At 40.6% G+C, this 24857-nt stretch overlaps 18 protein-coding genes and 2 pseudogenes across 18 annotated transcripts; 10 read left to right on the top strand and 10 right to left on the bottom strand. All coding sequences in view use genetic code 6, as the record gives it.

The window, feature by feature from the left end:
- Positions 1-1142: 1142 nt before the first annotated feature.
- Positions 1143-1730, top strand: SS50377_22639 (uncharacterized protein; the record flags this gene model as incomplete). The annotated part of the gene is made up of 1 exon (XM_067906525.1): positions 1143-1730. One exon carries the CDS (start codon positions 1143-1145, stop codon positions 1728-1730), a length of 588 nt encoding a protein of 195 aa, XP_067765793.1.
- Positions 1731-1844: 114 nt separating this feature from the next.
- On the bottom strand, positions 1845-2753 carry SS50377_22638 (uncharacterized protein; the record flags this gene model as incomplete). The annotated part of the gene is made up of 1 exon (XM_067906524.1): positions 1845-2753. One exon carries the CDS (start codon positions 2751-2753, stop codon positions 1845-1847), a length of 909 nt encoding a protein of 302 aa, XP_067765792.1.
- Positions 2754-3261: 508 nt separating this feature from the next.
- On the top strand, positions 3262-3576 carry SS50377_22637 (DNA binding domain-containing protein; the record flags this gene model as incomplete). Its single annotated transcript, XM_067906523.1, has 1 exon — positions 3262-3576. One exon carries the CDS (start codon positions 3262-3264, stop codon positions 3574-3576), a length of 315 nt encoding a protein of 104 aa, XP_067765791.1.
- Positions 3577-3665: 89 nt separating this feature from the next.
- Positions 3666-4745, top strand: SS50377_22636 (Eukaryotic translation initiation factor 2B delta subunit; the record flags this gene model as incomplete). Its single annotated transcript, XM_067906522.1, has 1 exon — positions 3666-4745. One exon carries the CDS (start codon positions 3666-3668, stop codon positions 4743-4745), a length of 1080 nt encoding a protein of 359 aa, XP_067765790.1.
- A 1394-nt stretch (positions 4746-6139) lies between these two features.
- SS50377_22635 (uncharacterized protein) lies at positions 6140-6793 on the top strand (the record flags this gene model as incomplete). The annotated part of the gene is made up of 1 exon (XM_067906521.1): positions 6140-6793. One exon carries the CDS (start codon positions 6140-6142, stop codon positions 6791-6793), a length of 654 nt encoding a protein of 217 aa, XP_067765789.1.
- An 11-nt stretch (positions 6794-6804) lies between these two features.
- SS50377_22634 (Rab-GTPase-TBC domain-containing protein) lies at positions 6805-7986 on the bottom strand (the record flags this gene model as incomplete). Its single annotated transcript, XM_067906520.1, has 1 exon — positions 6805-7986. One exon carries the CDS (start codon positions 7984-7986, stop codon positions 6805-6807), a length of 1182 nt encoding a protein of 393 aa, XP_067765788.1.
- Positions 7987-8097: 111 nt separating this feature from the next.
- SS50377_22633 (uncharacterized protein) lies at positions 8098-8760 on the top strand (the record flags this gene model as incomplete). The annotated part of the gene is made up of 1 exon (XM_067906519.1): positions 8098-8760. The coding sequence occupies one exon, from the start codon at positions 8098-8100 to the stop codon at positions 8758-8760; it is 663 nt and encodes a 220-aa protein (XP_067765787.1).
- A 783-nt stretch (positions 8761-9543) lies between these two features.
- Positions 9544-10587, bottom strand: SS50377_22632 (uncharacterized protein; the record flags this gene model as incomplete). Its single annotated transcript, XM_067906518.1, has 1 exon — positions 9544-10587. One exon carries the CDS (start codon positions 10585-10587, stop codon positions 9544-9546), a length of 1044 nt encoding a protein of 347 aa, XP_067765786.1.
- A 119-nt stretch (positions 10588-10706) lies between these two features.
- SS50377_22631 (Cysteine-rich protein) lies at positions 10707-11024 on the top strand (the record flags this gene model as incomplete). Its single annotated transcript, XM_067906517.1, has 1 exon — positions 10707-11024. The coding sequence occupies one exon, from the start codon at positions 10707-10709 to the stop codon at positions 11022-11024; it is 318 nt and encodes a 105-aa protein (XP_067765785.1).
- Positions 11025-11061: 37 nt separating this feature from the next.
- Positions 11062-11487, bottom strand: SS50377_22630 (uncharacterized protein; the record flags this gene model as incomplete). Its single annotated transcript, XM_067906516.1, has 1 exon — positions 11062-11487. The coding sequence occupies one exon, from the start codon at positions 11485-11487 to the stop codon at positions 11062-11064; it is 426 nt and encodes a 141-aa protein (XP_067765784.1).
- A 340-nt stretch (positions 11488-11827) lies between these two features.
- SS50377_22629 (uncharacterized protein) lies at positions 11828-12583 on the bottom strand (the record flags this gene model as incomplete). Its single annotated transcript, XM_067906515.1, has 1 exon — positions 11828-12583. One exon carries the CDS (start codon positions 12581-12583, stop codon positions 11828-11830), a length of 756 nt encoding a protein of 251 aa, XP_067765783.1.
- A 113-nt stretch (positions 12584-12696) lies between these two features.
- SS50377_22628 (uncharacterized protein) lies at positions 12697-13776 on the bottom strand (the record flags this gene model as incomplete). The annotated part of the gene is made up of 1 exon (XM_067906514.1): positions 12697-13776. One exon carries the CDS (start codon positions 13774-13776, stop codon positions 12697-12699), a length of 1080 nt encoding a protein of 359 aa, XP_067765782.1.
- A 350-nt stretch (positions 13777-14126) lies between these two features.
- Positions 14127-15302, bottom strand: SS50377_22627 (uncharacterized protein; the record flags this gene model as incomplete). The annotated part of the gene is made up of 1 exon (XM_067906513.1): positions 14127-15302. The coding sequence occupies one exon, from the start codon at positions 15300-15302 to the stop codon at positions 14127-14129; it is 1176 nt and encodes a 391-aa protein (XP_067765781.1).
- Positions 15303-15462: 160 nt separating this feature from the next.
- Positions 15463-17283, bottom strand: SS50377_22626 (uncharacterized protein; the record flags this gene model as incomplete). The annotated part of the gene is made up of 1 exon (XM_067906512.1): positions 15463-17283. One exon carries the CDS (start codon positions 17281-17283, stop codon positions 15463-15465), a length of 1821 nt encoding a protein of 606 aa, XP_067765780.1.
- A 108-nt stretch (positions 17284-17391) lies between these two features.
- Positions 17392-19692, bottom strand: SS50377_22625 (DNA repair and recombination protein Rhp26p; the record flags this gene model as incomplete). The annotated part of the gene is made up of 1 exon (XM_067906511.1): positions 17392-19692. One exon carries the CDS (start codon positions 19690-19692, stop codon positions 17392-17394), a length of 2301 nt encoding a protein of 766 aa, XP_067765779.1.
- A 213-nt stretch (positions 19693-19905) lies between these two features.
- Positions 19906-20373, top strand: SS50377_22624 (uncharacterized protein; the record flags this gene model as incomplete). Its single annotated transcript, XM_067906510.1, has 1 exon — positions 19906-20373. The coding sequence occupies one exon, from the start codon at positions 19906-19908 to the stop codon at positions 20371-20373; it is 468 nt and encodes a 155-aa protein (XP_067765778.1).
- Positions 20374-20525: 152 nt separating this feature from the next.
- On the top strand, positions 20526-20963 carry SS50377_22623 (uncharacterized protein; the record flags this gene model as incomplete). Its single annotated transcript, XM_067906509.1, has 1 exon — positions 20526-20963. The coding sequence occupies one exon, from the start codon at positions 20526-20528 to the stop codon at positions 20961-20963; it is 438 nt and encodes a 145-aa protein (XP_067765777.1).
- Positions 20964-20996: 33 nt separating this feature from the next.
- On the bottom strand, positions 20997-21368 carry SS50377_22622 (Cysteine-rich membrane protein 2; the record flags this gene model as incomplete). Its single annotated transcript, XM_067906508.1, has 1 exon — positions 20997-21368. The coding sequence occupies one exon, from the start codon at positions 21366-21368 to the stop codon at positions 20997-20999; it is 372 nt and encodes a 123-aa protein (XP_067765776.1).
- A 574-nt stretch (positions 21369-21942) lies between these two features.
- On the top strand, positions 21943-23412 carry SS50377_22621 (Hypothetical protein; annotated as a pseudogene).
- Positions 23413-23538: 126 nt separating this feature from the next.
- Positions 23539-24747, top strand: SS50377_22620 (Hypothetical protein; annotated as a pseudogene).
- Positions 24748-24857: the final 110 nt, after the last annotated feature.

Here is a 24857-nt window from a genome sequence, read left to right as displayed (position 1 = left end):
ATTATTAGATACTCAGTTTCCATCAAATATAAATTTTAACACTTAAGTTAATTGATAAACTTCAGTTAAGAAGTTTTAAAATAAAAAGTAATAGCAAAAATTGTATATTTTTGATATTATAAAAAAGATAAAATTATATTTATTAACTTTATTAATGCAAACCTATAGTATAAATTTTTATAGGTAAAAGGTTAAATAATTTTAGTACCACCTAGCGATTTTTATAGAAATTCAGTAGTATCTATCATTAAGTGTTGCATGAATTTTATTGGAAGATTTTAAAAAAGATAAGATATTTTAAATTCGCATTGCTAACCATAAAATATCTAACTTTTTATAAAACTATTAAACACAATATCATTTGGAAATTACTGGTGATTATTTCCTATTAAAGAATAATATATACATATTCATTATTTCGTATCAACATTCAAAATCATATTAGGAGCTATTTAATTAATTAATTGCTAATAATTTAATATAATTTGGTAGTTATTGATAATACTTTTTTAATTAGTAATTTTTGTTCTTAAGAGAATATGCTATCAGACTACATAAGATTCTTGCAACCACTACTATCATTAAAACAGTAATAATAATATCCGTTTTTGTGATTCTGGATCAAGCTTTACACAGTTGTTACATTCTCACTAGTAGCTATCTTCACAATGCTAACATATTTTTTCGTCATATTTGCATATTTACAGTTCTCTACCAAAAAATCTATGTTTATGATTTTAATGTATTGAACGCCTTTATTTTCATAGATTCTATTTCTAAAATTTAAATATTACGAATTTGAATTTATATCGCGATCATTTTGAATCAAAATGTTATTTTAATGAACAGTTTCTATTAAATAATATAATATTAAATATATTTAGTATTAGATACATTAATTGTTTCTCTGAAACAAGCTTTCAAAAAGCTGAGTCGTCAAACAATTCAATTTAAATTATATTATCTATCATCATACGATCACTACATATCCTTGTGAAAGTACATAGTCAGTATCATTTAAATTCGAATTCAGATGCTAACGCACAAGATTAAACTTTCAGCGAAAATATATCAATTAATTCTATTAATATTACAATAATCTAGCAGTAGCTTCTATAGCTATAGTTAATCGCGCTAGAAACATGTGCCTATAAATTAAATTTAACATTTTTAACTAAGTTCTATCTGCACTAAAAACCATATAATACCATTTAAATTCCAGTCCATATGATTTTTCTTTACTCTGCATTTATCATACGCACTACCCGCCCTTACTTCACACTGCTATCCGCTACCCCAACAACCAAGAATGCTTCCCAAATTACTACAGAAACGCGTAAAAACAGAAACTGAAGAAACTCATCATCATCATTATTATATCAGAAATAGCTAACTTCCTAACCCCAAATGAACGTCTCGCAGCCGAACACGAAACTCGCGATTCTGACTGCCCAGAAACCGCGAAAATCCTTCATCGCATTACCTGCAGCGCTTTCAGCAAAGCATCCTCCACTGGAGCCGAAAATCGCCCCGATAATCGACTAAATTGCAAATTAATATCAGTTTTCCACACCCAACAGCTAAACGATGCATTTAAGCAGCCAAGCGCCTCCACCCAGTCACCAGTTCTACAAACCAACAGAGCTGACGTCCCAGGCCGCCGCTGCCGCCAACGCGCACCAGCACGCACTTTTTATGTCCTGGAAAACCGAAAACGCCCAAAAACTTGAATTAATTCGAATTCGAAACCAACTTTTCGCTCCCTCAAAATTATCTTCCTCAAAACCCTCAAAATCGTCAGTTCCTGTGGCGTTTCGGCGCCAGCGGCCGAACTCGTGTCCCTTTCAGACGCTCGCAGTCGTCGACGGGGCGAAGTTCGCCCACGCGCTCGCGTCCTGCAGCGCGCAGTGCCCCGGTGCGCTGCTGTGAAACGCGCAGCGCTGCCCCTCCACTTTCGCCAAATCCAGCGCGAAAAGGAGCGGCTGGACCTCGAAAACGCGGACTTTCCGGCCGCAAAACTTTGTCAAAAGCCGCTTTTCGAGGTCGAAATTTTTTGCAAAAATTGTAGAATTTTCTACAAATTTTAGCAATTATTAGCATGTGATATAAGGCAAATTTGGTGATATAAGGAGAGGAATGGACGTGAGCTCAAAAGTTTCCTGGGCATGCGGGTGGGCTGCTGCGTTTTCCAGGGGCGCGAAAAAGCCGTGGAAACGCGTTATTTCGCCGTTTCTGATGCGCACAGCGCCAACTTCGGACGGAATTGGCTGCGGCATGGTCGCAAACGCCTCGAAATCGATTACTGTGGCGTCGCTGGCGAAGTTCTTCATCGAGTGCTGCATTTCTGCGAAGAACGCGCCATGGGACATCCCGGAGTTCGGGGGGTCGATTTTCACTGGCAGCGGCCGCACCAGGTCCAGTTTGTCAAAGATCTGCGCGTTCTCGGTCGAAAACGGGGGCCGGTGTGGGTAGTCCTCGTGCACAATTGGTGTTATGGAAGGGATTTAGTGCTGCAGCTTCGAAAGGTATGGGAAACTGTAGATTGCTACGATCCCGTGCTCGCCCAGGACGCGAATCAAGTGTTTGTCTACATTTCTGGACGTATAAAATTTGATTATTTGGTACTGAACGGAGAGCTTGTCTTCCTCGGGGAGCTGGATGAGAAGTGAGGGCCCGATTACGATGGTTTCAGTGAATGTTTTTGCAAATCTGTCGTTAACTTGCTAAATCTTTTCAGGCGTAAAAAATGTCATTATGGGGAAAGGAAATAAATAATATCAATTTCAAATTTATTTAAAATCATATGATAATTAGTATTAGAGTAAAATATTATACTGGTATTTATTACAACAACCAAAAATAGATTGTAATAATATATTAATAAAAATCATATATATAAAGTTTTCCGAAGTACAAAATATACTATAGTATGAATTTAGAGATGGGTATGTGTAGTACTAGTTTCTGCAATAGTTAAAGTAATTAATTACATTTTTATACTAATTACGTAACTATTATTAATTATGTTAATTTCGTAATAAATAACAAACAACAGTAAATACTAGATTTGTATTGTTCTTCATATATATTTTGAATATTATGGATATATATTAATTAAAGTGTTTACGATTTGATTCCTAGCTTTCTTATAATATAAATATAATATACTAAAAATTAATATGTTAGTTTATAAAAAACATCATTTTTTTTCATAATTTAGTTATTTACTATTATGTATATCATTATCACTATTCATTGAAAATGATAGACTATGAATATCTGTCGATTCTTTGCGAAGTTGACATTACCTCAGAGAATTTATCCATATAGTTGAACAGATCAGAGTCTTTTCAGCAAATAGAACCTTCTAAAAAGTATAAGAAGTTCACATAGGACGAAGACAGTATTATTCTTTGTATTCTCTAAAATAATACAAATATTTCTTGGGAATAAGTTGCCAAATTATTGCATAATTAAACTTTAGTTCATAAGAGGACTGGCCCTGAAGTATCTTAACATTACAGAAGAGTTTTATTGAAAAAGAGATATAGAAGTCTCACAAATATATTAGAATGATTTTATCCTATATGTAATAGATTCCAATTATTTTACTTTTTTATTATATAAATTATACATAATTGCTTCTTTGTTTTCACTTTATTAAAATGGACGACTCTATCTTTAATACAGAAGATGTAAATTTAGTTGAGACACACTCATTTGAGATATCAAAAACGTAAAAAGTATTTAATTTTCCAAAATGTGAGATTCCCGGATTTGAACATCTAATAGCATCTTAAAACCCATCTATTCCACATACAGTTTACCTAGGATATTAGGTAGAGCCAAACCAGATGTACTTGCCTTATTAAGGTAACCTATAGCCTTTCAACATGGAAGGCCGACGTTTCATCGACATGCTTTCCAATAACTCTGCAGGTATCAATCTGCGAATTATTCAACTTGTCAGAGCCGTTAAGGAGCATTTTTCATAGTTTTAACGCAACGAAGATACCTCTCGTTCAGAATCGGACTCTTTCACCGAGATAGACATCACATCGATAACGCTACTGTACACCAAAATTATTTCAGAGTTTTACGGCTTCATCCCGCGCTGTTTCTCGCATTTTCTCGATTTTTTTAAGCTCGAAAAGCTCGAAAACCAAACGCAGCTAACAAATTTCTGCAGAAACTACATCAATTTTAACATCATTGACGCTGAAAATGTGATTTACAAGCACTTGATCAAGCTGATTGAACCAAACTGCACAATCCTCATTTCGAGCGAAAGCCAGCTCATCTTCCGCGCAATCATTGTTGCAGCCAAGAAAACCACATTTAACGTTATTTTGACCGATAAAATTCCGAACCAGGCCAAGTAGCTGTTACAAAATATTCCTAATATTACTATATAATAATGCTAACTTCACTCCATTCCTTTTACTCAAATTTCGAAGTTTTTCTTCAACTGTTTCGAGCTTTCCAACACAGGAAATGCGCTGGTTTCTTCACAGATTCAGTACATATCGCAGATGTGCGCAAAATACAAAATTCCTTCATTTTTGGTGTGCGAAAAACTGAAATTTTCGTGCCAAATTTTGTTGGATTCGACGGTCCGAAATGCGGTTTCTGAAGGCAGCAATTTGGACTTCGTTTTCGGAATTTTAGAGCACCAAAATATCAGTGGGATCGTGTGCGAATTTGGGATCGTCGGAATCGATGGATTTGCGGACATTATGGGATGAGCTGGCGAGTGAGTTGGGAGCTAGATTTTAATCTAATTCCAAAGTGTTGAATGTTGGCTTATATATCATATAATTATTATTGGTAAAAATTTCGATGCCGAAATTCAAAGACTATGCGTAATGAGTTAGCGTTCTGAGAAAATGTTAATTATGGTATGACGGTATTGATATGAATTATAAAATTATTAATAATTTTGACTATTCACAGGTTTTGATAATGCTCCGAGGTAGTAGCTATGAAAATATTTTAAAAATATAATTCTCATTTAGTTTGAATATCAATAAGTTTTATTCAATTACTACTAAATAAGGTAAAATACAATATGTCACCGAATTTTTAATATTTTTCTTAACTATCCTGCCATATCCAAAATACGATGTTACTTCTCGTTGAATTTTAAATTTTTTATTAAATTCAAAATATGATTTTTACTATTGCCTGTCATAACATGTTCTGAAAATTAAGTTGGTTTTCACTACTTAAACAGTTTATTTAAGAAGTCTGAATTAGTATTTGATGCTATTTATTGTTTAACTTATATTAAATATTTAATAATAAATATAATAATAGTATTTATATAGCCATACTTTTCTAAAGATTTCGTATTTATTTAATTAATATCATATTATTTTAAAAAATCTATATTTGAGCAAAATCTTAAAATAATTAGTTAATTTTCATAGTATCTGCAACAATAGTGATTGTATTTTGCACTATTTTATTGTTAATTTATGTTATTTCAATTCACAAAGCAGTAATAATCTTACTAAATTCCTATTTCTGGATTTATTCATGCCCAGTTTTGGTCTGCCTACTTGAGCAGATGGAGATAGTGGCATACTTTTTAACTTTAAATTATTTTTCTGCTTTGACATGATAAAAACGAAGGAAGGTTAGCTTAGGATTGAGTAAATCTAATTTTTCCTGATAACCAGTTTAACTGTTAAGTAAATATGATGGCTATGTGTTTCATTTTTGATATATGACTTAATGTTCAAAAATAGTACACTGTAATTGTAATGTAAATTCTACAATTTATACATTCTTAGTATTATTATTTAAATATAATATTACTAGATAGAAGGATTTTACTAAACCAATACGAATCAATCTAATAAAACTATATATTTCATTTTTAAAACATTAACATAATTTTTCTAAATTAGGTTACGGCAATTAATATATTGTATTAAAAAGTTGGAAGATAAAGATATCACTAATCTACTTAAAATCTATAATACCTAATAAGTAAGGTTTTACATTTTCCTGTATATGTTTAAAACCCATTTATTTAGAATAAAACTGATATTAAATATTTTTACATGTATACTGTCATCAGTAGAATTAAAATAATAAAAAGTATATATGTAATATTATTATTCTACTTTCCAATATGAAAGTGCACTAAGGTATTTTAGGGGTGGTAAAAAGCCAAAAGAAATATGATATTAACTAAAAGTTACCATAAATACTTATTTCAAAGGAAAGTTCATATGATTATTCAGATGATGAATAAGGACGTAACATCGATTTTTAACTATTTTAATAAACCTTAAATACATACTGTGAAACACGATCTAGCGATAAAAAATTATCATAATCAAATGTTTCTGCAATTCCAGCAACCGTGCTGTTAACGTTTGATAAAACGTTTGAACCCCAATCGTCAGATTAAATCTAGTAATAATTGCCTGTAAAAGAGAGGTTAATACTTTGTGATTCTGATTAAAATTAGTCTAACAATTGTAAAATAACAAAATTATTATAAGCTCCATCTTTTACAGAACGGAAGTCATCTATAAGAAAAAGTAAAACAATTGACCGATAAAGATAATCATCAGAATTTACAGTTGCGCCATTTGCATTAGCAATGAGCCAGAAATGTAAGATAAAGAGTAGTATTGAAGAATTAAATTATGAAGAAGAACGATTAGAGTATATTTCTTAGCTAATTGATGATCATTTAGAAAATATTGCAATTTTACAGCAAAATGAAATGTTTATTAAATAATTTCTAGTAGATTAAGAAAATAATAATTAGATGTGAATTATATTTGATCACTTGAAATTTTGCTTTGCCTCATCTATTAATTATTATAGATAACAACTTTTAAATTTTATTTTTAAACAAGATTAAATAAACTAGTTTTAATTTTTAATTCCAGAACCTATACCTTACAAAGCAAGTCTGCAATCTATTTCAGGCATATTAATAATACTAATATTATCGTGTTAAGGACCCGCATTCTTTCGAAATTTGTCAAACAATTCTGAATGATTATCTGAATTAAAGCTAACATTTTTCGGTAGATGAAAAACTAATCCATATGAAGCTTATTAAATTAATGCAATTGCTGCTCTAAACAGTGCTTTTTCCCCCTCACAAAATATCATATCAAGCACACGTAAAAGAACAGGAAAAGGCAAAGAATATGAAAATAAAGTCATAAACCATGGGGCAGCAAATAAAAAATTTATCTAATTTTTCTATATTGCTTTGAAAGCGGTAGGAAATAATTTTTATATCAACTTTTCAAATACTTCGCATCTAATGTGTGTCCCCTTCATATCTCTCCTATACATATCATTAAATTTGTCCATAAAAACTTTAAAAGCATAAAATGAGTCAATTTCAGTCATATAATAAATAAAAATTGCAGCTATAAAACCCATACCCTAACAATATGAAATCTATATATTATATGATGCATATGCTTTTAACACCCTAAAAAGAGCTTATAACATAGATGGATTGTAAAAATATTGAATTGATGGCATAGTTCTATCTATATCTTTATTGATTTATATTATAACAATATCTTCAATTCCTTATCCTAAAAGTTCAGAGTAGACCTACTCCCTAGATTCTATAGTTTCGTTATCGGATGGAAAAGAATGTAAAGCCTGTTGCCAGAAAAAGTTTCTATAGTTATTTGGAATTCCATTTCTGCAGATTTGTTTTAATAAATCATATTATTTACTTGCAGATAGCTTTTTATATGTATTCAAGTAGTGCTAAACCTTTTTATCACTATTGTGAGAAGATTGAATATCTTATACATTTAAAGTAGAATAATATATCTATGATTATTTCGATTTAGAATTAGACTAAATAAAGCCATACTGGTCAAGTTAATTTAATTGTGGAGTTATTATTTCAGGTTTTGTATCTTTTAGATAAATTAGCCGCTCGTCAAGCTATTATTTCGAGAACTTATCTAACATAGAATTATAATCCATTTTTAGGCGATTAATTGTTTATAATAGTTTTTCATTATGATATATTATATATATTTTTTCTTCCTTTTATCTAATAATATCTGTTTAATATTATATTTAGAATATGATAAAATGAACATCATTGATACTGCCTTACCAATTAAAAATATACCATCACTCACGTAGATCCTTTACAATTTATCACCTAATCCATTTATTTAACCTCTATGTGCTATTTATGACTTATACCTCGAAAATAAAATAAAATTTGTTATTCTTGAGGTAAAAGATAATTATTTGCCTTTGTCTCAAATTAATCTTTTAATTTCAAGAGGTATAGAAAATTTAGCATCAACGCTATAAATTCGAGGAAATAATGCTAAATTTGACAGATCTTAAAAATTAGAAAAAACAGTCTAAAAATGCATTAAACATAAAATGTATGTTACAGACGTGGTATTTACTAATCGTTTTGATGATATAAATTTTACTCCATCACCTCCCTTAAAATAACTTCTAAGCCTTATTGCTAGTTAAAGTTTTGCTTATAAACCTTTTTTGGATCATGATTTTCCATAATTGGACGTTTTAGAAGTTATAAAAAGATATAAACTGCTTACCATTTTGTTAGGCTATTGTACAAATTTAGAATCTTAAATGTAGTTTTTATCAATCAAAATGGACCTAAAAATGTAACCTGAGGGAGTGAGTTGCGAGGAGGTAATATTAGCTTTATTACTAAGAAAAGTGTTTGATTTTGTTGAATAAGGTTTTGAATACGAAGTTATCTAGTGACCATAATAATATACGAAAATTAAGTATATTTTACCATTCATACATTTAAAAAACTATAATTACTCGAATGAACTATTATTTATTATAATTATAATCTCATATATTTTAAATAGGTAACAATATTCAATCATTTTCCTCTAATTAATTTTAATTGTTTATAAGAATATTGCTGAAGATTTAACAAATCAACATTAAACAGCTTGCCCTAAATTGGAGATACTTAATGTTGCTACAAATTCCAGCTCGTTATGCTAGCGCAAAAAAAGTTTAGAATCGCCTGGTCCGCATTTCGCAACTAATTCCGTTGCCTGAAAGTACAGTTTCTGCTGAAATCGTAATTTCAGTTGTCGGTATTTCAAGATTCAGAATGAGTGCTTTTGCCTTACTGGGAACGCCAAATTAAGAGACTTTCGTATCGTAAAATCAAAATTCGCATGGGCCTTGACGGTGGAACTTCCAGAAGCTGTCCGGTTGAATTTCGGTGCGATTGCTCCGAGCACCAAAAATGAGCGAAACGGGCCAAGTCCAAGCCATGCTAGAGGGAGTTCACACTCTCCATGCTCAGCTCCAAAGCTCACTGGCTGCTGGCGAGCTCCCCCATCGCCTGCTCCAGCGCGCGCTCCAGGTCGTCCCCTTCCCGGACCGGCCGCCCCAGAATGCCCTCGCAGAAGGCCCGTGTGCGGCGCTCCAGCTCCTCCTGCTGCCGCTGGAGGGACTCTCCGCGCTCCTGTTCCTGCCGGATCTGGTGAGCGATGCGCGCCCTGGCATCTGCCTAGGAGTCGATCACCGCGCGCAGATCCTCGTTTTGGGCGACCTTCGCCTGGACCTCCTCGCAGACAGCGATATGCTCCAGCTGCAGCGCTGGATCTGCTCCAGGGCGTGCTGCGTGCCGTTTTCGAGCATGATGGTCCGCACCTTGTCGTATGCCGCAAGCTCATCCATCTGGCGCAGCTACGAGGCTGCATTAGTGCGTTCCTTCTCCACTGCGGTCTGGGTGTCCGTCACCTGCTGCGCTAGGACCTGCTGCCTGGCCACGAAGGCCGCGCGGCGTCGCTGGGCTGAGTGCAGGTCCTGGGCGATGCGGGAGGTCCGCTGTTGCAGCTCCTGGTTCTGGAGCAGTTCGTGCTCATGCTGCGTCTCGAACTCCGCGGACAGCTGCATGGTCTGCGCACTGGTCGCGGCGAGGGCCTCGATCTGGGTGTTCACGGTTTCCAGGATCGCTGAAGTGGCGCGGTACTCGGCACGCAGCGCCTCCAGCTCGGCGCACCCCTCCTCGTTTAGGGCCTCCAGACGGGCCTCGACGGCGGTCTCGAGAGCGAAGACCTCGCCCTGCTGGGCCTGGAGGAGGTGCATCTTCTCCTATACTTCGTATTCGCGCTGCTGATGGAGGATGGTCTGCCCCCGGAGCTGGCGCAGCGTGTCGCCCCGGGTCTGCTGCGGGCCGCCGCTGAGCCGCTGGATCTCTTGTCGCAGGTGCGCGTTCTAGCCAGCCGCCTGCTGGAGCGCACCTGCCGCGCTGCGGAGGAGGGCGTCTAGCTGCCGTGGGTCGTGCGGGGTGGGCTTGGTGCTAGCGGATAGGTTGCGCTTCATTCTGCGGTGCGGCGTATATTATATGCTAAGTGGTGTGATCGGCTGGAGGACCCTCGCATGCGTGGGCTGCCCCGCATACGCAGCCATTTAGCGTTTGAGCCTCTGGATATTTTACGACAAGCCGGCTGGGAATATGTACAGGCTACCGTATAGTATAGATATATTATGTGGCGCAGTTTTAGTTTATTTAATCCCGCAGTATATAATACTATACCGCACACAATATTCATTCTACATGCTGCAGATAGAATAGCCAAGTATGTCCCCTTTTTTACTAGAATGATTAGCATAATCTGCAATGATAAATAAATAATCGCTGAATATAAGATGCGCTATAAGTAGGCCAATCCGAACTTATGAATACGCCATAAGACCCTGGCTAGGGTTTGCCCCATAGGCGTATCAAACGAGGTAGTCGAAATCCAGAAGGTGCAGGAGTTTCATTCTATCTACGTGCACACATCGACTGCAGATGCCTGGTACTCCAGTTCTACCCATGCCACAGATGCGCCGGATGCTGCACAGCTACCTTCCTGGGATTGGGTCTCTGTTGCGTCGCCCACTACGGCCCGTAAGATAGACAAGTGCGACGTAAACCTCACTGGACAGCGATGTTATTCAGTGCCCTTCATTATAACTGTTTAACGGTCTGCCAGATGTGTTACTGCTGGTGATCCGATTGTGGGCTTGGTTTAACTATAAAATGCGTATTCACTATCTTCCAAAAATCTTCAAGTCTTATAGATTATCATAAGAATTTTTCCTTGCATTCTAGGATCTTACAATGGATGAGTATGAAGTGTTTCTCTTGAGACTAGAATGAGAGTTTAATAGTCTATTTTACGTAAGTTTATGCGCAGCTTTTTCTACAGATATCAACTCTTTGTCTGATAATGGTTCGCACTAGTTTTATTGCAAAAATTGGTGAATTTGCTGTGTTTTAAGACGTTGAATCTTTACATTTTCAAGTTTATTCCGTATGGCCTGTTTCTCGATTTGAATTTCTTATATCGGAAATAGTACCAAGGGGTAGTCGCATGTGAATTTCGAAGTATCAATTTGGTGTATTTTTTAGATGTTGGCTATAAACTTTGACTCCTAGTTAAACGCATAATCTATTGCAGAGTTTTTCTTCATTTCTGCAGATAAATATATTCATATCTTCTATTAGCTGTGCAATATTTTTTCATTATTAAAATGGAAATATAATTTTGCATATTAATGTCTAGTATTGTCTACTACACAAACTAGAAACCTAACATGTTTTTCCAAAAGACGGCGGGTGGTCTTTCAGCATAAATGCCCAACGACAGCCAAGAGCATGCGCCCGCAAGCCAGTAAAATCCTGGCACTGACCATCATACTTCTTCAAACTGACGTCCCTGTCGTGCGAAGATTCCATCCAGATATTTCATCCAGTCTGATCCTGAAAATTGTCTAAATGCACACTGAAAGCGCCCTTAACCGCAAACAGGTCTCACTCCAGTAATGAAGCCTCCTCTTCATTGTCCGCACTGCGCCCGCTCTCGTCCGGGAACGCCTCGCGCTAAGTCTGCTCCGCGACGTCCCCGCGCGCAAGCTCCTCCGCCCGGCGGTACGGGCTGACGTCCTTCCACGCCACGTGCACGGCGTTCAGCTCGCTTACCACCTGCGCGAGGTAGTTCCCCGCAGTCAGTAACAGCACCAAATCGCGCGCTCGCGCCGCCGCCTGTAGCTGCACGACCACGCGTTGGTCCGTGAACTGCAGATGCTCGAACTGACGCCGCTGCAACAGCGTCTCCAAGTCCTTGCGGAGCTGCTGCGTGCGGATATCAAGAACTGAAAACTTGCCCTACACGGCAACCGCGACGGAGCACGGTAAGAAGGCAATGCGAGCTACCAGTTTCTACTGGATAAGAACGCCAGTTTCGATGCGGAAGAGGGCCTTGCGAACGGCCTGCTCGGTGCTCGCCAGCTGCCGGCGGTACTTCTGCAGTACCGCCTCAGAGGTTCTGATAAAGTAGTCCAGATCCTTGTGGAACACAATAAGCTGCTGTGTGCTGATGTCGTTAAAGCAGAAAACTGCTTTCTGCACTCTGTAGGCTTCCTTATGCGATTTGATGTGAGGCTGCAGCGCAGAAATCGCCGACGAGAGGTTTTTCTAGCTGCTGATAATAACTTAGAGCAGTGCGGAGTCCTGACGCGATTTCTGCAAGAACTGTAGCGTTTTGAGCATGTCAGCCTCGTAGTCCATTCTGATTTAAGAAATGAATAAAGCTAGGTTATCACATATTATACAATAATAATATTTACTTTTTAAGACACAAATAACCCAATACGATCTAATCTCGCACAAACCAGTTAATTTCACTAATTGACCAGACCCACCACTCTCCTCATGACCTCAACGTCCCTCAGAAGCCCCCTACTCGTCTTGTTCAGCTGGCTCGCGCTCTCCATATATTTCAGGCCCTCTCTGACCTTCCCGCCGCCGCAGAGGCTCGCAGCGTGCATAGCGTGTATTTTGCTCTGCAGCTCCCGCGAAAAAGTGCTCGATTTGCCCTGTTCGAGCTGAATTTCGTGCTTATTTTCGACGATTTTCATCATCTGCGACGTCAGAATCAGCGAGTCGTCGAATTGGCCCTTCCGGAGGTAAATTTGGGACATGAAAACCGTCGCGTCCATGAAAAGCGGCGCCTTTTGGATGATCTGCGCGCACAAATCGAGCGCGGACTCGAACTCCGGTGTCGGCCTGTTGGCGTAGTTCTTGGCCTGTTTGAGCATGATCTGGACCGGCTGCGACTTGATATCCGGAATTATCGGCCCTGTTTGGTCGTCAAAGTACATGTCGCGATTGTCGCGCGCCGGGACGGCGTACTTGCGCTTCGTGAAGGTCGCCGTGAGGCTTACGGTGTTCGAATTTCGCGGCTCTGGGAGCTGCTATATAGCAGCAGTTTTGGGGTCGAAATTCGATGTCAGAATGCGCTTCGCGTCGTCGATTTGGCGCTACTTCAGGAGGCGCATTTCGTTGCGCTCCTGCTGCCTACCGAGCATCTGCTTCTCCTCGGCCTCGTGCTATGCCTGGGCCTTGATGTCGTTCGATTCGCGCGCCAGCTGCTGGTTCTGCAGCTGCAGGCGCTGGAACGCGGCGTTCCTGACCGCGAGCTGCTCGCTCTGCGCGAGGTGCCGGACGATTTCGCCCCAGCTCCCGTCCGCGCCCTTCTGGATCTCGAGCCTCAGTTGCTGCTTCTTGGCCCTGCATACCGAGTTTTGGGGCGAAACGCGGTGCGCGAAGTCCAGCACGAGCTGGTGCGAGGGCGCGATCAGCGAGAGGTAGGAGTCCGTGAGCGTGATCTCGATGTCCGTCGGCGGCAGCTGTGGGGGCAGCGCGACTACTACGAAAATCGCGGTGCTGGATTCTGAGATTTCGTATGCCAGGGAAAGCATTTTTAAAATGTGGAAGGGATGAAATACGCGTACGAATGCATAATCTCCACCAATTAGTGCTGTAGCATATAGCAAACGATATTTGGACGCATTGCACAAAATGAGTGCCTAGAAAGTCTCCAAAAGGGTAAAGCCCCCGCTAACGAATCTCTTAAAATACGCCGGCGGCGGGAGTGCGCCATAGCATGTCTGCGGGCCTTGTACGCGGCACAGGCGGCCAATCCTAGCCTAAACCCGGTGCTGGCGGAGCAGTTCTCAGCGAAATTTGGAGGCGTTGAGGGCAGTGAGCTATATGGAAAATGCCGTGCGCTGAATTGATTGAGAATGCAGTCAATTTGGTAAGTGACGGCTCATTCGTTCTCTTCTAGTGTCATTATAATCCTTTTCTTTGATTTCTTGTTTAGCCTGATAGATTCAGATGTCACCACCTCTCGCTTCAGCAGCATAAAGTTCCGCCGAAAGGATCTCCCGAACCCTGGCTGCTCGTACTTGGCCTGCACTTGCTCTTTGGTAATATTCGTGTTGGCTAAATAGTATTCGTGGAGCGAACGGTACGACGGCTCCTGGGGAAACCCCAGCAAGGGATTGCCCTCTCGCGCTCGTATTTGCTCTAAAGAGTGTTTGGCCTGAATTCTTTTCTGCCTGTCGAGTTCCACTTGTTGCTTACAGAAGTATTCTTAGTCTCTCTCCTTGAGGAAAGGGGACTGAAGGTAATATTAGTACTCCGTCCTGCACACTTGCCTAAAGTATACCGGGCGCTGAAGTGCGGGTAAATGCGGACTGGTGAAGGAGAACGGCATTGTCCCTGCTTTTGAGCCTGCTAGTTTAGCACTACAATAGATATAATATTAGTGTGGTGTCCTTTCCCTTAGGCGGATACAGTATAATAGAACCTATTGTTTACTATTTGCGTCACTGAGAGCTATGTAAAAACACGCAAAGACATGCGGTTCGGCTTAACCCTACCCCTGCTGCCCATCAGTCCCGCAGCTACCATCATCCACCATTATGCATAGCTGGGAAATGCCACAGGCGCGGAACGCCAACTAAACAATAATGGCGTAGTAATCGAGCGAATACTTACAAACGGCTGCCGCGCCTGCAGTGTAGGAGCTCCCATTATTAGTCCCGGATGGCTTTGCCACATTTAACCATCTGAACGCCGGCGCAAATGTTGCTTGTAGTTCCCATACCCTGGGCGCAGCCATAGCGTGCGCATCGGGAGGTACCTCCGCGGGGCCCGCACTAGCGTGCTTTGCAAGCGTCCCGGACGTTACCAAAGTATAGGCATGCGCGTAGTTGCTCTCCGCTGCATCAGACGCTAGTTGCGGACTAAACTCTAAGAATGCCGAGCCTGGGCGTATTAAATATATTTTGCAGGTTCTCTGGTGGCGCGCCGCCCCACAACGACACATCAACGAATATGGAGTGCCGTGTTTATTATCAGCTTTGTACGCAGCCAGCTCACCAGCAGTCACGCCTACAAATAGTAGTTTATACCATACGCGACTTTGCCTTAATCGCATAATGCGAGCGTATACGCACACAAGGTCGCGATGAATGGATGCTGCACAGTTTCTATACACCGTGTTCAGCGCGTTTTGGAGGAAAACGGCTTCGAACCCCAATACTGCACAAAATCAACAAATCAGGGATGCCAGTAAATACCTATTCTTGACTACGCCATCACTCAACCGGCATCGCCCCCTAGTCGCACGCGTGTTTCCCACCGTCCTGCTAGCCGCCAGCCTCTTAACCCCCTTGCTGGTCGCCCCGCCAGCGCGCAACCTGCTCCCCGAACGCCCTGCTGCAGCTCCCAATCTGCGACACAATATCGACCAAACAGACCCCCTTCAGATTCTTCATTCCCTGCAGGAAAATCAAGTTTCCAGCCTCATGCAAAAAGGTTTCAAACGCGAAAATTGAGCTCTCGGGGTCGATTTTAATGCATTTGTCCAGTTTCATGCACTGGTTGCTGATCATCGCCTGCGCTTTGACGACCTCCGGGTGAATATTGGTCGTTTTCCCGGTCGTGATGTCCAAATAGCGCGTGAAGCGGCCGCAGGAGGTCAGAATCGGCGCGTAGCGCTCCGGGATCGGCCGCCGGCTCGCGATCTGCAGCACCCGCTCGCCCCAGTCGCTCAGCATCTGCTGCTGCTGCTGCGTGTTCTGGCGCTTGTGCTGCAGCGCCTCGCCCTTCTGGACAGCGCAAAACTCGCAGTTCAGCGCGCGCGCAATGGAGCCAATTTCGCCGCTTTCGAGCGCGGTCCAGCGGCCGAAATTCAGCAAATTCTCGCTAAATTGCAGCATTTCGATCTGCTCGATCTGCTCGATGTGGAGCGAAAAGATTTGCTACTCAAACTTGCTGCTGGCCAGTTTTTCGAGCGTAAGCACGCTGGCATTCGCTTGAAATTGGAATGGGGGTTCGATAACCGCGAAGGCGGTTATTTCGTCGATGGAGGGGGGCAGGGGGTAGATTTTTGACGGTTTGGGCTGGTGGTAGGTGGGGGTTGCCGTAAGCGGGGCCGCGAAGTGGTCAAAACTCGCCAATTTGAAGGACGTTGGGGCCTGGGCATTTTGAGCTGCATCCTACATATGCTAACCGATTTCTACGGCACCTTGCGACTCGGTTGCGGCGGTTTGGTCTTGTGGAATCTGCTTTTTCGCACCGGTTAGAGGCAGCTTCTAGCTCTGATAACTGCCCTTTACGTAGTCGCTGTAGCCGCCGTAGACGTTCTTACGCACGCTTTTGCGTATTTCGTGCAATTCCTTCCCGCATTAAGTTGATTACTGCTCGTAAATTGAGCGAACTCTCGGCCTGTACTGGCTGCTTTTGGCGACCTGGGCGTTGGCTTCTTTGCGGATTTTGATCTGTTTCTCCTCGCGCAGAAAGACGCTAATTTTCTCGAAATTGCTCATTTTGGACGCCCGGATCTCCAAATCGCTGTAGCAGGCGCGGATAAGGTCAAATTGCACCTGCTTGGTCGTCCCGCGCCTGAAAATTTTGCTGTGAAAGGTCTGCAGATTTTGAGAACTTTGGGACGTTTCAGCCTTGCACGCGCCCTGCTTTCCGCGGAAAAACACCTCCAGCAGGCCCTGAAACACCCTTAAAACGCTCTTGAACCGCACGGACTCGTACTTCACGTACTTTGCCAGATTCTAAAACACATCAAGAAATTCCATCTGTAACAAATTGGCGAGCATAAACACGTCCCGCAGCGTGTTCCCAGAGCAAAACTGCTCCATTTTCAGCTCGAATGGCAGAAATTCGTCCGGATCAAATTCGCTTTGGAGAGATGCTTATATCAGTTTAACTTCGAGTTCTAGGCGGTTGGCTTCGGAATTCGAGATTTGAATTATATCCGTCTGTGTTGTCTGCAGAGCCGACTTGTGCGTCGATACATGGGGTGGAGCGGCGAGCTATCGTGCAATTGAATGCATGTGCTGGATGGCGTGAATGCGCCTAATTTATGTCGTTATTAGTAGCTCTGCGAGTTCATGTTGCATTTTTGTAGGTTTTGGAAGCGGAAATAATTAATGTTATTATATTGTTATATCACCAAAATTTATAAGCGAAAAATAAAATTGTTTTAAAATGAAGAATTACATTAATATTCACCTTATGTCATCATAGCTAGATTCTGGTTGTTTCATTGAACGCTCAATTGCTGTTATACTAGAGTCATCTGAAATATCGACATATTCAATTTCAGTTTATTTTGGCATAGATACAGTGTCCTCGCAGACATCTATAACAATTAATGACGAGTTTTCCTTGTCTATGTCATCACAGATGGATTTATTATTATTATTGGTAAATTTTATCAATGTACCACTTCCCTCATCACTGAACTAGCTACTATGTGCAGAATCATATTCGCTTTGAGAGCTTTTGCTAGTAACTATTCTTACACGTCCACTTTTAACATAGTTTTCTTCTTAATATTCATCTCGTAATTGTTAAATTAAGTCCACATCGTCTTAATATTCATCATCACTTGAAACTACTTCTACTTGTTAGTCGTAAAAAAGAGCAAAATCACATTTACCTTCTTTTTAAATAGATTTTTGCATTTATATTTCCTCCTTGTCCTTGCCAACTTCCCACTCATCAAAATTGAACATTTAAGATAATAATTTTTCTACTCCATCAACTTTAGTAATTAATTTTTTATTATAATGTTCCCCGTCGTATCGAACATCAAAAAGCTTCTAAATATCATCGTATTATACCTTAATCTATGCTAAAATGTCCTGTGTTGCTGCATTTGCTATTTATATTTTGTGTAACTAACGGGCAACCATAACCTCCTCAATAGAGTTTCGCATAAGAAATTTGTATATGAAAACATCCGATTTTTAGCCAATTCTCCAGGCTCTACTAATAGCTTATTCTTCTAATTATGGGTTAAAATTAGGTGAGAATAGTATTATTCTAGATGCACCCTAAATATTAAGCCCCACACCTCCAGCACGTGTCGTTATTAACAAAATTTAAAAGGATTTAGATTTATTAAAAGCAACACATACTCTAGTTCGAGTTTCTGTTGTAAGGGTTTTTCCATTAATCTCTAATGGCTGGGGTAAAGTATCTGGAAGTAATTCTTTTATTATATTGAGAGTTGTAAGCGACTCAGAGAAAACTATCGTTTTTAAACTACGTTCTTAAAACGAATGAAGAAACTACAACAAAATATCAAATTTTGCTGAAAAAGAAGAATTTATATCTACTTCAGAAGGATCGCCAATAAATTAGTTTTAATCATTATACGTAGGTTCAGTATTTTCTGATTCCTATTCTATATATTTGCGTATGTTTTCAGGTGTATTTTACATGACAAAATCTCTAACTTCCTTTTAAATAGGCAGATCATTTGCATGTGCTTTATACAAATGGTCACAAATTTTTCTTAAGGAAATCATATGACTTAGTGAGCCTTTTTCGATATTTCTGTGGATAAAATGAGGGCTAGAAATATACTGTTCGTAGCACAATTTTTATAAAGGCGAAAAATCGATCCACACCTGAATTTCTGCTTTATTGGCTTTTATTGCTTGCAGTTTATCCTTTGTGAATCGGATCATGATATCACTAAGCTCATTAACCAAATTTTTCGCAAAAGTGCGCCCGACGGCCTTTTCCTCTCTAGACGCATCCCGCAACTTCGCCAACGAGATTTTGTCTCCGAAAGTCTTCAGAAAACGCCGCCTACAGCCCAGAAAGCCTGGCTCCAGAAACTCGACAATATTGAACAGCTCAGCCATGTTGTTCATGACCGGCGTTCCAGTGAGGCCTATTTTGAAGTGGATTTTCTGGGGTTTCAGAGCGCAAAAGCGCTGGGATTTGTTGTTTTTGAGCTCTGTGATTTCGTCGTAAATCGCCAAATCGAACGCAGTCCCATCGCGGTGCTCAAAGTGCTACTAGCTAGCTTTAGCGGCCTACTGAGAGCCGATTTCGGCGTAGATTGCGTCGACAATTTCGTTGCCGAAACGAGCCTCTGGGACCATTTCGCGCACTTCCAACGCCGCGCGGCGCTTCAGAACCGCGGAATTGATGATTTCGATGTCGTTAATTAGCGTCTGGTAGGTCGTCAAGAAGATGCCGCAGCTGCCCTTCAGAAACTGCCGAAAGGCTTCCGCGCGCTGCGCGCCCTGATAGTAGCATACGCTCGATTGAGCCCATTCCTGGAGATGTTGCTTCCACTGCAATAGGACTGATTTTGGGGCCACTACGAGCGAGAATCGCACTTTTTTCTGCAGCATTAGCTCTTTTATGATAACGCAAGAAATTGGAGTTTTTCCGAGGCCCGGGGCATGCGCTATAAGAATTCCGTGCTTAGTCTAAAATTTTGATATTGCAAATTCAACAGTTTCTTGCTGATGTTAGAAAAGCTCAGAAAATTTATCAGAAGTCATTTCTGGAATGAAAATTTATAAGATATAATATAATAATAATATATTATATTTAAAAAATTAATATTCTCAATAATAAATAATTTATATTACATATAATATTTAATATGGTAATAATAATGATTAAATTATCAAATTTCATAATAAATACATTTCTTTGTCTTACGCCTAAAAAACTTAAAAATAAATAATTAAATATCAGCATACAATAATTTAATGATTTTCTATTAAATGTTTAATAAGTCATCTTTTATTCCTTCTCCTGGAATAGTTGAAAAATCATTATCCTCAACACGTTTACCTTTTCTTATTCAAGATACGATATCTCCTAACTACTACGAGCCTAACCAAAGATTTTTATAAAAAACCATTCCATCATTTACTTAAAACAAACATAATAGACTTACCTCAACTGAATTAGTTTAATTATAAAACTCAGATAAATTAGACCCTGGTAGATATCGTACCCGCTCTAGTTTACGTGATACTAAAATAACTATTTTACGTAAAGATAAAGATAGTTATTTAGATCATTTACAACCACTGACGCCAGATAATAGCAAAGTAAACTCTACTTAAGGAATCATTAATTTAAAGAACAAGGGGAAGATTTAGAGAACTATGATGACTAGCGATAGATTCAGTTAGGCATACGGCCGCATGTTCTTAGGACGCACAATGTGAAGCATTTATTTCGTTATTAATATTTTTGAATATTGGTTTCTATATTTTATTATATTTAGCCTATATAATAAGTTAAGTAATGCGTTTTTGCATTAAAAACTAAAAACAAATTAGATACTTTTTATTTAATATACATATATAGCAAACCTCAAATGAATGAAAATGCAATTATGACTTATGCATTTAACATGGATACAAAGTTTATTGCAAGTATTTAAAAAGTAAGAACTTTGGAAAATACTTTAGAAAGTAAGAATTATACTTGTAATTATCCTCAAGTAGTTTTTCCTTTATAAGAAGTTTAAATTTAACACTAAACATCACGATAAAAAAGTTAAGATACATATATTAAGAGGCAGAAAACACAATAAGTACATGAATTAATGGAATTAAAATAGTTTGCTGCATTATCAGATAAGGAGATATTATCTGTAGAAAAAGCTGCATAAAAACTAAGTTCGATCCGACAATTATATTCTACATCCAGTATTAGACGAAATACCTCTAGTTCTACTATTCTTAAGTCACCTTAAAGGAAATAGTCATCCAAATTAAATCTACTAGATTTATAAGTAATTACAAGGAAGTGAATATATATTAAATAAATATACAATAAATATTAATCAGCCTCCATAACACATTTTACAACCTACAATACAGGCCATTACATAACCTACTACAAATTGAGCTGTAAGCCACATAACAATACCAGAAAGACATACGTCACATTTATCTATCTTATCGGCACCATATGAACAAATACAACAGCATAATCCCCATCCTGGGAAGCATGCTGTGCAGCACCCTACGCATTTGTGGCAGGAGTCAAACTAGGGTGTAACACACTTGCAATAAATATCATAGATGGTGAGCGGTTATTACCCTTGAACTGGTTATACAGCTATTAACTAGGCTGGCATAATTATTTAAGGGGCTGCCTGTGGTTATGTATCACTCATTAGAGGGAGGTCTGGTAAAACTTCGACGTTTGTCATTTTGAAAACTTTAGAAACTAGTATATATTTTTTTAAGTATATACTTCTTAGTAATTCCATTAAGATAATTTTAGATAAAAATACTATAGAAACTAATAATAAAAACAAACTTTTACCATAGAGAAATAAGGTAAAAATAACACTTTAAAAAAATTATTTAATTAATTTTAAAAGTAATACTTAACAGATTATATTTTATTGATATCTTAATTTATAGTAATTCTAACAAAATATCTTTAATATATATTAGCAATACTATTTACTATCGAAATTTATATTTAAATTTAATATAATAACAATATATAATTTTGATTTTATGAGCAATCTCATACTCTAACATTACATCAAATAGTTTCGGCAAATTAGCGTATATCAAATACACCCCTTCTAAATGTCTTAATATAGTTATTATTTATCAGTATTTCTATGCTTCAATATATTGTCTGTTTGAAAATTGATTAACACTCTCCACAGATGACTAGCTACACTACTCACGATAATCCACGGTTTCTAATATATAATGTCCGGGCTTATCACTATATAAAGAAAGTAACATTACATAATTCCGCGCAACCTGGCAAAGTACGTGAAGTACGAGTCCGTGCGGTTCAAGAGCGTTTTAAGGGTGTTTCAGGGCCTGCTGGAGGTGTTTTTCCGCGGAAAGCAGGGCGCGTGCAAGGCTGAAACGTCCCAAAGTTCTCAAAATCTGCAGACCTTTCACAGCAAAATTTTCAGGCGCGGGACGACCAAGCAGGTGCAATTTGACCTTATCCGCGCCTGCTACAGCGATTTGGAGATCCGGGCGTCCAAAATGAGCAATTTCGAGAAAATTAGCGTCTTTCTGCGCGAGGAGAAACAGATCAAAATCCGCAAAGAAGCCAACGCCCAGGTCGCCAAAAGCAGCCAGTACAGGCCGAGAGTTCGCTCAATTTACGAGCAGTAATCAACTTAATGCGGGAAGGAATTGCACGAAATACGCAAAAGCGTGCGTAAGAACGTCTACGGCGGCTACAGCGACTACGTAAAGGGCAGTTATCAGAGCTAGAAGCTGCCTCTAACCGGTGCGAAAAAGCAGATTCCACAAGACCAAACCGCCGCAACCGAGTCGCAAGGTGCCGTAGAAATCGGTTAGCATATGTAGGATGCAGCTCAAAATGCCCAGGCCCCAACGTCCTTCAAATTGGCGAGTTTTGACCACTTCGCGGCCCCGCTTACGGCAACCCCCACCTACCACCAGCCCAAACCGTCAAAAATCTACCCCCTGCCCCCCTCCATCGACGAAATAACCGCCTTCGCGGTTATCGAACCCCCATTCCAATTTCAAGCGAATGCCAGCGTGCTTACGCTCGAAAAACTGGCCAGCAGCAAGTTTGAGTAGCAAATCTTTTCGCTCCACATCGAGCAGATCGAGCAGATCGAAATGCTGCAATTTAGCGAGAATTTGCTGAATTTCGGCCGCTGGACCGCGCTCGAAAGCGGCGAAATTGGCTCCATTGCGCGCGCGCTGAACTGCGAGTTTTGCGCTGTCCAGAAGGGCGAGGCGCTGCAGCACAAGCGCCAGAACACGCAGCAGCAGCAGCAGATGCTGAGCGACTGGGGCGAGCGGGTGCTGCAGATCGCGAGCCGGCGGCCGATCCCGGAGCGCTACGCGCCGATTCTGACCTCCTGCGGCCGCTTCACGCGCTATTTGGACATCACGACCGGGAAAACGACCAATATTCACCCGGAGGTCGTCAAAGCGCAGGCGATGATCAGCAACCAGTGCATGAAACTGGACAAATGCATTAAAATCGACCCCGAGAGCTCAATTTTCGCGTTTGAAACCTTTTTGCATGAGGCTGGAAACTTGATTTTCCTGCAGGGAATGAAGAATCTGAAGGGGGTCTGTTTGGTCGATATTGTGTCGCAGATTGGGAGCTGCAGCAGGGCGTTCGGGGAGCAGGTTGCGCGCTGGCGGGGCGACCAGCAAGGGGGTTAAGAGGCTGGCGGCTAGCAGGACGGTGGGAAACACGCGTGCGACTAGGGGGCGATGCCGGTTGAGTGATGGCGTAGTCAAGAATAGGTATTTACTGGCATCCCTGATTTGTTGATTTTGTGCAGTATTGGGGTTCGAAGCCGTTTTCCTCCAAAACGCGCTGAACACGGTGTATAGAAACTGTGCAGCATCCATTCATCGCGACCTTGTGTGCGTATACGCTCGCATTATGCGATTAAGGCAAAGTCGCGTATGGTATAAACTACTATTTGTAGGCGTGACTGCTGGTGAGCTGGCTGCGTACAAAGCTGATAATAAACACGGCACTCCATATTCGTTGATGTGTCGTTGTGGGGCGGCGCGCCACCAGAGAACCTGCAAAATATATTTAATACGCCCAGGCTCGGCATTCTTAGAGTTTAGTCCGCAACTAGCGTCTGATGCAGCGGAGAGCAACTACGCGCATGCCTATACTTTGGTAACGTCCGGGACGCTTGCAAAGCACGCTAGTGCGGGCCCCGCGGAGGTACCTCCCGATGCGCACGCTATGGCTGCGCCCAGGGTATGGGAACTACAAGCAACATTTGCGCCGGCGTTCAGATGGTTAAATGTGGCAAAGCCATCCGGGACTAATAATGGGAGCTCCTACACTGCAGGCGCGGCAGCCGTTTGTAAGTATTCGCTCGATTACTACGCCATTATTGTTTAGTTGGCGTTCCGCGCCTGTGGCATTTCCCAGCTATGCATAATGGTGGATGATGGTAGCTGCGGGACTGATGGGCAGCAGGGGTAGGTTAAGCCGAACCGCATGTCTTTGCGTGTTTTTACATAGCTCTCAGTGACGCAAATAGTAAACAATAGGTTCTATTATACTGTATCCGCCTAAGGGAAAGGACACCACACTAATATTATATCTATTGTAGTGCTAAACTAGCAGGCTCAAAAGCAGGGACAATGCCGTTCTCCTTCACCAGTCCGCATTTACCCGCACTTCAGCGCCCGGTATACTTTAGGCAAGTGTGCAGGACGGAGTACTAATATTACCTTCAGTCCCCTTTCCTCAAGGAGAGAGACTAAGAATACTTCTGTAAGCAACAAGTGGAACTCGACAGGCAGAAAAGAATTCAGGCCAAACACTCTTTAGAGCAAATACGAGCGCGAGAGGGCAATCCCTTGCTGGGGTTTCCCCAGGAGCCGTCGTACCGTTCGCTCCACGAATACTATTTAGCCAACACGAATATTACCAAAGAGCAAGTGCAGGCCAAGTACGAGCAGCCAGGGTTCGGGAGATCCTTTCGGCGGAACTTTATGCTGCTGAAGCGAGAGGTGGTGACCTCTGAATCTATCAGGCTAAACAAGAAATCAAAGAAAAGGATTATAATGACACTAGAAGAGAACGAATGAGCCGTCACTTACCAAATTGACTGCATTCTCAATCAATTCAGCGCACGGCATTTTCCATATAGCTCACTGCCCTCAACGCCTCCAAATTTCGCTGAGAACTGCTCCGCCAG

Source organism: Spironucleus salmonicida, chromosome 3, assembly GCF_000497125.1.
Source record: "Spironucleus salmonicida strain ATCC 50377 chromosome 3, whole genome shotgun sequence".
Classification (NCBI taxonomy): domain Eukaryota; phylum Fornicata; order Diplomonadida; family Hexamitidae; genus Spironucleus; species Spironucleus salmonicida.
This window is presented reverse-complemented; position numbering and strand designations above follow the sequence as displayed.